Source organism: Capsicum annuum, chromosome 2 (genome assembly GCF_002878395.1).
Source record: "Capsicum annuum cultivar UCD-10X-F1 chromosome 2, UCD10Xv1.1, whole genome shotgun sequence".
Taxonomy (NCBI): domain Eukaryota; kingdom Viridiplantae; phylum Streptophyta; class Magnoliopsida; order Solanales; family Solanaceae; genus Capsicum; species Capsicum annuum.
The window spans coordinates 140,664,618-140,678,248 of NC_061112.1; the positions used below are offsets into that span (position 1 = coordinate 140,664,618).

General features: G+C 32.1%; 1 protein-coding gene across 1 annotated transcript; it reads right to left on the bottom strand.

The window, feature by feature from the left end:
* Positions 1-8,882: 8,882 nt before the first annotated feature.
* On the bottom strand, positions 8,883-11,264 carry LOC107859956 (SCARECROW-LIKE protein 7). The gene has a single exon (XM_016705126.2). It carries the CDS (start codon positions 10,942-10,944, stop codon positions 9,106-9,108), a length of 1,839 nt encoding a protein of 612 aa, XP_016560612.1. The 5' UTR covers positions 10,945-11,264; the 3' UTR covers positions 8,883-9,105.
* Positions 11,265-13,631: the final 2,367 nt, after the last annotated feature.

Here is a 13,631-nt window from a genome sequence, read left to right on the forward strand (position 1 = left end):
AAATATGTCTTTCTCGGTCCATTAACACATCAATCTTAAGAAGAAAATATTTGAAGTTTTATAACTTATCAAAATAAATATATGTAATTAAAGAATATGATATATTTTATATGATTAAACTTAGTTCTTTAATAAAAGAATGGGTGCATACCCAAAAGAAAGTGTGTAATTAAAATAATTTATTAGTATAGTTGAAGTGTTTCATTGAAGGATAGCTTATTTTGATTGTCTAAATATAACATCTTAATAAGTTAGAGAGGTTGATTCTGTACTATCAACACTAAAAACTACTACCGTATTAACAATAGGGAAAAAGTATCGTTTTCACCCTAAACTATATCTGAAAAGTCGAAGACACACCTAAACTATACTAGTGACTTTCTACACACCTAAATTATAAAAAAGTGATATTTTTTACCTTTTAAATCTGACGTGAAAAAAATATAATTAATTAAATAAAAAATAGCACGTCTACATAAAAAAAAAAATAACGAAAAAAATAATAAAAAATCAAAAACTTCCCTCCCCCATCCCCAAACATCTTCTTCTTCATCACACCCCCACTCCCAAACATCATCTTCTTCATCACCCCCACCCCAAAAATCAAACTCCACCCCAACCAACAAATCTTCTTCATCACCCCCACCTCCAAATAAACAATTTCTTTACACCCCATCCTCCACCTTCATCGAAACATCTTCTCCTTCATCACCCCCACCCCAAAAATCCAACCCCACCCCAACCAATGAATCTTCTTCATCACCCCCAACCCCAAATAAGAAATTTCTTCACACCCCATCCTCCACCTTCATCGAATCAATATCAATTTCATCATGAACAAAATCAAATTGAATTTTCTATCTAAATGAGAAAATTTCAAAAAAATTTATCACACTTCATCAAACACTTGACGAAAATGCCATCTTAATCCCACTGAAGTTTGTACAATTGATTTCTAAAATTATCTATTGAATAATAAATTATGCCATTGGGAGAATTTTGATTTTCAATGTCTTCTTAATCCCACTAGTTGCATTTTGATTTTCAACTTTTTGCTTCTCTCTTTGAATTTCACCTTCTAATTCATTCATCTTCCAATTCAAATATGACAACAATAATGAGATTTTGATGTTTGCTAAAGAGAACAAAAGTATAAAAAAAAAAATTGTAGGTGATGAAGAACATTGTTAAAAGTTGCGCTTGAAGTTCCTTGGTTTGGAAGAATTTCTAGATGATAGTCACTTCACTAATTTGAAATCTGCTTTGGTTGCAGAGAATGTCTTGTACCACTGGGCATTGAAGAATTTGGACATTGAAGAAAAAATAATTAACCTCATGGAGGATTTGGGCAGTGAAGAAGAAGAAAAAAATTAAATTTAAAAAAAAATTTTTTTTTTATGAAAATAATAAATTTATTATTTTTTCGGATGATGCTGACGTGGTGCTGATGTGGCAGCGCATGTAAAACACCATATCACATGCAAGTGGTGTAATGCCTGACAAGGTGTAAAAAGTATCATTTTTTTATAGTTAAGGTCTGTAATAGGTCACTAGTATAGTTTACATGTGGCTTAGACTTTTCGAGTATAGTTTGAGATGGAAACGATGTCTTTCCCTTAACAATAATACTAACAAAGAGAAAAGTTACAAATATATATGTACAGTGTGGTCATTCTTTAGTTTACCAAAAGCAGCACCAAAATACACACAATATACATGTTATCAGTAACTATATGGTATATAGGTACATATCTTATATGTATATTTAGTATATAGTATGTATAACTTATATGTTTTATACATATTTTGTTAATTAGTTGATCAAAATGTTTAGAATTGTAATTATTTTGGAATACTACATCAATAGGTCCAAGCTAGATGGCATGTCATCAATAAATAATTTTTGACAAAAAAAAAAAAGAATTTTAAGTAAGTGTTTGTTTCAAAATTTGGTTCGTTATTTTCAATTTCAATAGGACAAAATTATTAAGTTCAGAAACTAGTTATGAAATATTTCAGGAGAAATACGACTATAACCAAAATGTTTACTACCCTCGAATGGGGCCCTACCCAGCGCGAATCTGAATTAGTCGAGCTTCAATGTGGATACCGAACACCGGATGGAAAACAAAAAACATGTTTCACAAAAGCAATATATATGGTTTACTCGGAATTGGTCCATCAAATGGGAGTAACGAATTGGGCCGTTTAACAGTTGAAGAACCAGAGCAACATCCCTTGGCCCAATGAAGTCCTTTGCATCAAAGTAGCCATTATGATGAAATTCATTTTCAGCATATTGCATGTCAATCATGTGGTGTTACAATTAATTAAGAGTTAATACGTAAAAATGATCCTAAACTTGACATCAAATTATAAATTTGACCTTAAACTTTGACAGTGCATAAATATGACCTTTAACTATTCAAAACTGTACAAATATGACCTCCAATCCTACGTGGCAAAACGTGTGTTCAACACACAAAACTGGGTGCGTCCAACTTAAAATCTAACGGTATAATATATAAATATGATCTTAAACTTTGACAGTGCACAAATATGACATTTAACTATTCAAAATTGCACAAATATGACCTTTAAATGACTCTTCACTATTATTTTTTCATTATTTTCGGCTCAAAGATGAAAATGGCATCTAATTTCTTTTGTCATTGTGGAAAAAGAGCAATATTGAAGATTTATTAATTAGGCGAGTTAGCCTCATATGAAAAAATCGAGCGGGTATGTATATATATTATAAAGCAGGGGACGAATTTAAGTTATCTAATATATCTAAATATTATTTATTTAAATATTAAATAAAAGATGAAACTATACTAATAATAAATAAATTATAGTTTTAATAAAACGTTGTTAAATAAATGTTATTAAGGATAGTAGTAGTAGTAGTATATTAAATTAACGTTATCAAATTAACGTAATTAAAATGTTATTAAATTAACGTTATTAAAACGTTATTAAATTAACGAGGGGTGGACCTACGTGGTTGCCATGGGGTTCACCCGAACCCCCTCGGTAAAAAAATTACTTTATATATATATAAGATAAAAAATGTAAATTTATGTACGTATATTAACGTTAAACCACATGAAACAAGGTACTTAGATAGCTCAGTGGTGTTATTTGCTCTTCTTGGGCGCTTCCTTCAGCCTATTGTGCAGGTTCGATCCCTTTAAAAAAAGCTAGGTATTGCTGCTATAAAAATAAATAAATAAAATAATAATAATAATAATTTTTTAAAATTAAAAAAAAGTTAGGTGCTGCTACTATAATAATAACAATAACAATAATAATAATAACAACAACAACAATAATAATAATAATAATAATAACAATAATAATAATAACAATAACAATAACGATAATAATAAGAAGAAGAAAACGACGTCGTTTTAACACAAAAAATAAAATTTTAATAATGCACAAATATAACCTTTAACTATTCAAAACTGCACAAATATGATCTCTCTCCAAGTCAGCCCTTTTAACGATGTGGCACCGTGTGATTGGATTACCTTTCCACGTAGGCGCGAATGAGACTCACGCATGAGGTTGCAAAATCGGAGTCATATTTGTTCAGGTTTTGAATAGTTAAAGGTTCTATTTGTGAACTATCAAAGTTTAAGGTCAAAGTTATAATTTGATGTCAAGTTCAGGATATTTTTTTATGTATTGACTCTACAATTAACTAATTAGTGTCATGAATTGGTACTAATGGTCTTCTAATTATTATTCCACATTCAAATTTAAACTATACAAGAGAAGTTCAACATAGTACTTCCAACCGTTACAAACAATTCATTGATCCAAAAGCACGATTTGCTCTCGATAGATCTCATTTCCTCGTTCTTTGGTATTAGGAATATTATTATTTTGGCCTTTTAGAGAAAAATAGTAAGCTGTGTCCTAAGAGGTGTTAGAAGGTAAAGGTGTAAAAATGTCTTGCAGATAAAAGAACATAAGTAAAACAAATTTGGAGACCATTTTTAATAATTTCCCTGTCACCTGGCTAAATAATTTTCTTATTTCATCTTCCATTGTCAAAACTTATTAACTTGAGCTTGTTATATTTATGTTGTGTGAATTAATTAAGTTCATTGAGAGAATAAATCGTTCCAAAATATTTCTCGAATCTACATACAAACACCAAGGCACACACTGATTCGATGAGATAGGATTTGTACGTGCAAGTTTTAGAGTATGAGAATTCTTTTTTGCTTCTCTTTCGAACTCTAAATAGCATATGTGTAATAGACGTATATGTGTTAATTAAGCATACAATAATCTTAAATAGCATCATTGGAACTTCATAGAACTTGGGCCACCAATTACTAAATAGGTTTTTGAGGAAATACTGTTCCCCTCTTTACTTTTGGGTTGAACTCTATGATTACCCTACCAAAACAAAAAAGTTAAGAGGGAAAAAATACAGGTGTCTTTGACAACGTTGGACCAGTCGACCGTTGTATCAGAGTCCTGGCTTACCCAACCCTACTCAACGGACCCCTTCAATTTAAAGAAAGAAAGATAGATAGGGAAAGTAATTAATAGACCTTAACCCCTATAACTAAAATAACAATTTCTTTTATATAAGTATAATTAATAGATTCTAAATATATACAGAATTTGAAGTAAAAGCTAACTAAATTTTGCTGGATTTACCTCTGTATTTGGAGATTTCAAATTCATTTATCTATAATATATTAAAATTGTGAAGACCCTTATAAAAGTTATTTGAACTTTTTGTCATTTATTAAAACACTCCACAATAGACAAAATCGTCTTTTCACTTTTTTTAAAAAAATAATTATCATTCAAAAATTTAGAATACAAAAAAAATAAAAAATCACATAACTAAAAGGAATTAAATATAATATGACAAATTGTTAATTAAGAGTCCTACACAATTTTTTAGGGAAAAAAACTATCCAAGAAAAGAAAAAAAAGAAAATTAAGAACCAAATTTTTTTTTTTTTGTGGTAAGAAGAACCAAAAGTTATAGTTTAAAAAATGGAAGAAAAGAAAAGGTACAAAATTATTAATGGAAAACTTTTAGGAACCAAAATATACTTTTTTAAAAAACATAAGAAAAAAAATATTTTATAAACATAAAAATTCATAATATTTAACACTTCTAAATCAAATAGAATTTTACCTTATATAAAAAAAAATATCTACAATTCTATTTAAGTAATTATTTGATCAAATTTTACTAGAAAAATATCTTCTACTTCTATATTTTCTTCTCATTCTTAGTTTTATTTTGATTTTGATTGATGATTAATTAATTTTTTCTTCTTGAATTTTTTAAGTTTTTCTAGCCTTCTTTGTTATCTGAAGTTCCTTTTAAATTTTTGCTTATATGAGATTTAGCGTATCATCATTATGTTTATTAATACTTCAATGTTTTTTTTTTTGATACAGACTCCAATTGTTACCACATATACAAGATATAATCAAACACTTTTTTCAGAGGTAATTTTAGTTTCTATTGTCAATTAAAATAACTTTTTCTAATAAATGATGTGTTGCAAGTATAGCATGTTTTTTCATTCAAAATTGGGATATACCTCCTTTTTACTATCTGTTTTTTTTTTTGTTTTGTTTTTCTTTGTATATAAGTCAAAGTTAAAGTTTTTTGATGAATTTATTTATTTTAAAGTTAATTGATATTTTTAATAATCTTTTTTATATATTTTTTTATTGATTGACTCAAGATGTACGTGTATAACGCATTTCAAGTATTTAAAAATAAATATTTAATTATGACACTAATATTTAGAGCTTCTATGTACTAAATCTTTCATATTCATTGTTTACGAAAAGCAAACATATATTTTTGGTAAGTAATGTACTTTTTAATATAAATGAGATATTATGATGGTCTTTCTCAAAAAATAAAAAATAAAAAGCAATTATGTGATAGTCAAATAAGGTTATTGAATTAGCTGACATTGATATCTTCTTCGAGCATCGGAAGAATGCTCGACCTCCGTGCAAATGCTCTTTGTTCCCTGTAGGAGCTTGTATGGGATACAAGTAAAGATCGACTCTCTTTCGATTTGAACCTTTTTCGTGCCATTAAACCGATTCTATTCACTTATCTTTAGATAATGTCTACAGCAAGCCACCTGCTTTAGTGTCTGGAGCACATGGGCGGAGCTATCTTTGGCGAAGGGGTGGTCAGATGCACACCCTTCGCTGAAAAATTATATAGTGAATAGAGGTTAAATGTTAATTATAATGAGTGTATATTTAATTTTGCACACTCTTAACTTAGTTGAGAATAAAATTTGCACACTTTTCACCATATTCCTGGCTCTGCTACTGCTCGAGCATTCTACGTCCAAACTGCATTTAAGCAAGCTTGTACTTTAGATTAAGGTTCACCTGATATAAAGTTACACTTCTTTGTTGATTGTATAACTACTGAATTTGTGAGTTTATATTGGAATCCATATTACTTTAGTATTGATAGATAATTTATGAAATAAAAATAAAAATTTATTATATTTAGATAAAAAAAATTTTAAAAATGTTTTGGACTTTTAAATTGTGCTAAATCGATAATCAAATCAATAAAATATTTTTTGTCAATGTGAATCCTTAACGATTAGATTTTTAAGTTAATCGATAAAAAAATGTTCATTTATGTACACGATATTAAAATACTCATATAGTTAAAAACTATGATATTGATTTATATAAAAGTAATTTGATATTACGTTTATAAAGTATAATTTGTACTATATTAATTTCAATATTATAATTTTATTAATATTAATTAATATAACACACGTGCAAAATACGCCCACTTAACTAGTACAGAGTAATATTGAAGAGGAAGATGTTTAGTCGAGAAGACTTGCCTGCTAATCGAGGCTGCCAAATGTGTTTTCTCTAAGTGAAAAAAGTGCAGCCACAAGTCATTTCAAGACTTGACTTTGTTTTTAATTTTGGGAGTACCACACTCAACAGTTCTCGAAGTAAGAGCTGCTGCCCAGAAAATTAATAAAATTTCAGAAGAGAACAGATTTAGTTTCAATCTAAAGGTGGGCACGTTTCTCGAAGTTCGGTGCACCATCATCATGCATCCTCATTTTTTAACTTTTCTAGTGGAAATGCAGTGTACCTTATAATCTAATCTATTTAATCTCTGGGTCTTATTGCCAGTAAAGTGCGGCGAATCCCATAATCTAACCTTAATTAACAAGCTCTGGGTCGTTATTAGGTGTCTTGGATTTGTTCACCAGCCCACTTATTTTTTAACAGCCCAATTTTCTCTCTTTCCCATTCCAGTCTCGAGTCACTCACTGTGCTTAGATCACCTAAAGCAAATATCATAGCAGGAGTGCCTCTTGATCATACATGAAAAATAACTTTTGACATATTTACCGTTATTATCTAGTGAAGACACAATTTGCTGTATTACCGAAATATAGGATAAAAGTGAACCTTATGCAAAGTAAGTACATTCTAATGCACCGGACAGTTCTGCTAGTTTAGAGTCGGTTTGCTTTGCATCCACATGCCAATTGTTCTACTATGCATTAACCACCTCCTATAATAAATACATCAAATAACTCCTGAAATTCAGACCTTAACTTGTCGGGGGTAAAGATCGCGTACACACTACCCTCCCTATACTCCACCTGCGAAAATACATTAAATATGTTGTTTGAATTTGATTTCGAATCATTTTCTCTAATTTCATTGATCTACTAAACCACACTTTAGGGTGCTTAGACTATTACTTTATCCAAGTGAGACATCCATCGACTCTTGGTAGCTATATATATGCCTTTCATTTGGTATTTCAATTTTCTACCCCCAACAAATTCATGGCCCATTATTGCAACTTGTACTACGACTTCCTCGGCAATTCAGTGAGCCAGTAGTGTGATCAATGCGCAATATGGATGGACCAAAATTAGAGCAAACAATATGAGACTGAATTTGTTGTGCTTCAACAGTCAAATAAGCAATTAGGCCCCCTACCAACTCTAGTTTTGCAAAATAGCACGGCTCTTCTTCATCATCAACTGCTGCTTCTGCTTCCCCACATCATGACAGGAACTGAATTAGGTGGAGGTGAAAGAAAGATAAAGAGTAATAAGGGAACTATTCTGAATTCATTTCAGAGTGAAAAGGACTGCCATTAATGAATTGCCATAAATTAAGTATGGTACTATTTCTACTACACTACTACAAAAACTATGCTAAAAAGGAATGACTTTACTAAGGATGTAAGGCTTCCTGAATGACTCAGTAACAAAACAGCAGCAGGAGCTCAAGAAAAAAGCTGTTTTTATTTCTCTAGCCCACAGGTTTTGGCTTTAAGTCATTGTCTATAGAACTTCCATTACAGAACCTGAGAGAAAAAGACCTTCCTCCACGACAACAAACTCATTGTAGTCTCAAAAGCGGACTTTGGAGAGGGTAGATTGCACGCAAACTTACAACCCACCTCGAGGAGATAGAAAGACTTTGTTTACGGAAGACCCTCGGCTCGAGTAATGAACATCATAGCAGCAGAAAAGGACCTCCTTCCTTGGGAGTAAAACTTCATGTAATCATTTAGTCGTTTACTTCATCAAGCTTTTACTAATCGTGCAAGAAACAAAATGTTAATACTAATATGGACTGGACTATTACCCATCAGAATAATAGACGAATTTCATTCTAATTCACTTGAATTGTCTAGTTGGAACCTCGGATTAAAATCAATCAACTAATTAATTATACATCGATAATTCACAAAATATATGCACAATTACAGTTGATTACCTCCTAATGACCCCAAAAAAGAAAGAAGCAAAAACAAAACCTACAAACTAAAAAGATGACAGGAAGAGAAAAGACACTAAAGAGAGTACACTATTCATATAAACAGAGAGAAGGCTTCATCTTGAAATTCAAGCTACAAAAGTTAACTTGCTGTTCCAGATCCCAGGGAGCTCAAAAATATCATCTTTCTATACTAACTACTCTTTAATTAATCTACAAAGAACAATAAAGCTGAAATTAAGCACTTACAATTAAGTACCTAAACAGAACCAGACCACATAACTGATGTAGAATTAATTAGTGCCATGAAGAAACAGTCAAAAGGGGCTTATCTTTCCAAGCCAAGGAGAGAAACCCAGGTGCAGAATCAATTAATCCAAATGACGAACTGTAATTATAGTTCCAAAGAAGTATTTTTGCTTGACTCATTGCATAATGGCTAAGTGTAACAGCCTTAAAACCAGCCCCTTCCATTAATTCTCTCCAATGTTCTTTATCTTCCATACATTCTCTTCTTGTTCCGCCATCGTCTTCCCCCACTGCTCCGGCAATTTTCCGTCCAAGTATCAGTCTTTCCACTTGTACTCTCTCCGGGGAGTCTCGGGTTAAGTTCGGATCCAGTGACTCGAAAATTGTTGAGTAGTATTTTAGTGCATTCTTAAACCGCTGCAAGAATCCAACGTTGTTCAAATTCACCTCGTACTCGCCTAACGTCACTATGCTCGGATTCAATGACTTGGCAAGATTGAGTGCAGTTTTTACACCAACATTTGACTCATCCAGTAAATTGTACAGCTGCAACATGAAGTTCACTGCCAAGATTTCATCCGGGTCAATTCGAAAACTAGACCCGTCTAGCTCCTGAACTGGTGTCAATATCGGCTCGAATTCAAAGTTGAGATCCAGAAGCTTAGCGAAATCACGAAGACGATTCCCTGTAGCTAAAAGTGCAGCTGCCGGAGAGTTACCCAGTACCACTGATGGAATGCCCGAGATTCTAACACTTACTGGTTTCCCAGCTGATCTAGTAGCTAAAGCTTGTAAAAAAGCAGCCCATTGAATACCATGAACAATTCCAAAATCTACTATGTGAATCCTCGTTGCTTTTTCAGTCGCTTCAAGAATAGCCTGATTAGCCGTTAAATGAGCAAACTTTGAGTACGGACATGCATCGTTATACGCTTTGTAAGACAAAGTAAGCTCCTCAGGAGTAGTACAAAAGATTGTCGGGGTTTTCTGTTCTTGAAACTCCGACAGCCTATTGTAAAGAGCTTCCAAGAAATAGAACCCAACTCGCTCTGTTGGATCTCCTTGTTGGGAAACTGATTCCTTTAGTCGAATCAAAGATTTTGCTGCATTTTCAGGCTCTGAATCAGCGAGTCTCGCACATTCCACCAAGGATTTCAACAATGGGTTTGACGTGAAACTTTCAGGGGAACTACAGGGCACATCAACTGGATTCTTCACTGATACCACTTTGGATTCTTTACAGGGAAGTTGAACCACTGGAAGAGGAGAAGAAGATGGTGGGACCCACTGAGATGTTTGTGGTTGTAGTGAGCTTAGATTTTTCTGGGTTTCGGAAAAAATGAGATCGGAAGGAGGCGGAGGGGGAGGCGGAGGAGGAGAAGAGCCAGTACTGAGTCGATTGGGACAACTGGAGAAGGGATCTCCGTAGAGGGTAGTGAATTCGGAACTCGTCTGCCACGCGTCGCAACCAGATTGAAGATTGGAACTTCCAGCAGAATCTCCACCGCCCATCAAACTCTCCATCCACTCATCCGAGTCAAACTCACCACCCGGTCCACCGCCGAAATCAGCAAACCTAAACCCGGTCGAATGGTGTTCCAAGTTCGGGAACTGAAATCCCGGTTCACCACCATCCGGTCCACCGGCAACCTGAAATGGGTCAGCAAAACCTGACCCGGTAAGTCCATACCCTAAAGTGGTGGGGCTATTAGTCAAGCTCTGATGAGAGGTAGTCCATGGGTTCATACACAGAGGATTAACACCCAAGAATTGCTGCTGATGTTGCTGCTGTTCTTGCTGTTGAAGCTGCTCTTGCTGCTGTTTTTGCTTAATGACTTGTTGAGCAATTGCCATTAGATTTCCACTGTCAGTACACATATAGGCCATTCTCCACACCAAATCTTGCTAAGTTACACTACTTTTTACACATTACAAATTGGTGAGCAAGTTTTGAGTGGACTACTAACACAGTAGCCCCAAGAAGAGGGAGAGAGAGAGAGAGAGAGGGAGTGGAAAAGGGGGGGTTTAGTGTGGTGTGGGAAGTGCTTAGCTTTAATTGACGAAAGCTCAGCCTTACAAGGAGGACAAAAGTTTTGTTTAAAGTAACTCCATCTGTCACACTATTTTTAATTTTATTTTTGTAATAAGGTAACAAAAGGGAAAAGATGAAAGTGTTTCGAAACACTTGACGCAGATTATTGTATTTTATTTTTTAAATTATATTATTTTGTGTTTAAAACACTTTTATACCTGAATAAATGAATTTTAAAATATTCTATCTTATTATATCCAACTAGCGTGTATTCGTTCGTAGTTTAATTAAAGCATAATTCATAAACGGGATTTTAACTTGACATCAAATTATAATTATGATTTTTAACTTTATCAGTGTACAAGTAGGCCCTTTAACTATATAAAAACTGAACAAAAAAACACTCCAATTCTGTTACTTACATGCGTGAAATTCAATCGCTCCCACGTAGATCCACTCAAATGCCACCTAATAAAAAAAACATATTATAACTATAATCTTTAACTTTGTCAGTGAACAAATAAGCTCTTTAGCTATACAAAAATTGAACAAAAAAATACTTCAATTCTAATTTTGACACGCGTGGTTTTGAATGTATACACGTATTTTGCCAGATAGAATTGAAGTATTTTTTTTTTCAGTTTTTGTATAGTTAAAGGATCTAATTGTGTACTTATAAAGTTAAAGATGATAATTATAATTTAATATCAAGTTAAAAGTCTTATTTATATATTATGCCATTAATTGAACTTGTCTTTCAATGTAAGTATTATTTGTATGACATTCATGAGAATATTTAAAATTACAAAAATTATTTTAGAAACAAACCGACTAAAAACAATTCTATACAGATAAATCATCCTAGGAACTTTCTCACATATTCATAATTTTTCCTCCAACTCCTCATAATTCTCTCCGAATTTCCCAACACAGCGCTTTGGTTAATGGAAATGAAAGGGTTTTAACCCAAAAATCTTTGATAAAATAATCAATAATAATCTCCTTCATTTTAATTTATGGTTTATTTAATGTGGGAGATTCTAATTAAAACATCTTTTAGAATTGTCGTTCTATCATAAAATTTTCACATTGTCAGAAATTCATCTATAAAATGCCTATCAAAATAATCGAGGTTAAGAAATATAAAAATTAAATAAAATGATTTAAAAATTATGTTCAAACTTGAGGTGCATTTTAATGAAGAAAAATTTAAATATAAAAAAGAAGAATTGTGATGGTAGTTGGGGTTTGATGAAAATTAAAGAAAAAGTTCAAAATAAAGTTTTTTACCATGTAATGATTATGTGAAGAGAAAAGACATTTTTTCCCCGAACTTGTCGTCACAATTCACTTTATCCTTTAAACTTAATTTTCATTTATTTACTCTTTAACAACTTTCAAATGAATTAAATTCGTCCCTATAGCTGATATGACAAAAAAAAAGTGAGTGAATTTTTTTATTTTTTTTAAAGACCACTTTATTGCTATTATTATTATTATTATTATTATTATTATTATTATTATTATTATTATACATACATACATACATATATATGTATATATATAACATTAAAAGAAAAATGTCTTCATAGAAGACATTTTCATCTTCTTCAGCATTCTCCTTCCCCACCCGCACGCCCACGCCCACGCCCACCCCATCTCCAACACTCTATTTCTTCATCTTCTTCATACCCCCACCCCGTTTTTTCGTAATTCTCTTCCTATCAAGTCCTAATTAATCCAAAATTTTATTTTTTGACAATAAAAAAGGGTTCAAGATTGATGAACAAGTTTGATTCTTAACCAAAAATTTCATGTCATCCGAATATCATCTATACCATTTTCGAATTTCGGACTGTTTATGCCATTTCTGTTGACATTTTTGAGAAAGAAATTAAAAATTTAGGAGTTTTGGAATTTTGGGTTTTGGTTAATGTGAAAGAATTTGGATTTGAGATTTTGTGTATTGATGAGTTTTTGTGATCATGTACTTGTATTTAGTTCATTAATTAATTTGCTCAAACTAATTCAAGTTAATTTTGCATTTGATGAAGAAAAAATTCATTGAAAAAGCTTGTGGAAATGGTGAAAGAAATAGAAAAAGTGGTGCTTTTATGTGAAAAAAGAAAAAGAAGAAGAAGAAGAAGAAGAAGAAGAAGAAGAAGAAGAAGAAGAAGAAGGAGGGGATGAGACGGGGCTGCTGTCTAATGAAGAAGTAAAAGGAATAGGGATGGGGTGGAGTGGGGGCTGTGAAAGAACGAAGGGAGTGGGGGTTGTGAAGAAGAAGAAGGAAGGAGGGTGGGTCTATTTTATTTATATAAAAAATATTTTTTTATAAAAAATATAGTCTATTAAATTTCTCCATATATAGAAAAAGTGGTTTCAACATGGCATATATTTGATATTAAATTCAAAGTTAAGGGCATTAAGGTCTTTGAAGAAAATTGTTAGCTCATATTGAAATTTTTTTGAGCTTCTCTTGATGGACCTATCAAAAGTCTTAAAACAAAGCCCACATTTTTTTTTATTAATTACGAATAAT

Coding starts and splice junctions, on each gene's coding strand:
- LOC107859956 (XM_016705126.2), bottom strand. CDS start 10,944: ATGGCCTATATGTGTACTGACAGTGGAAATCTAATGGCAATTGCTCAA.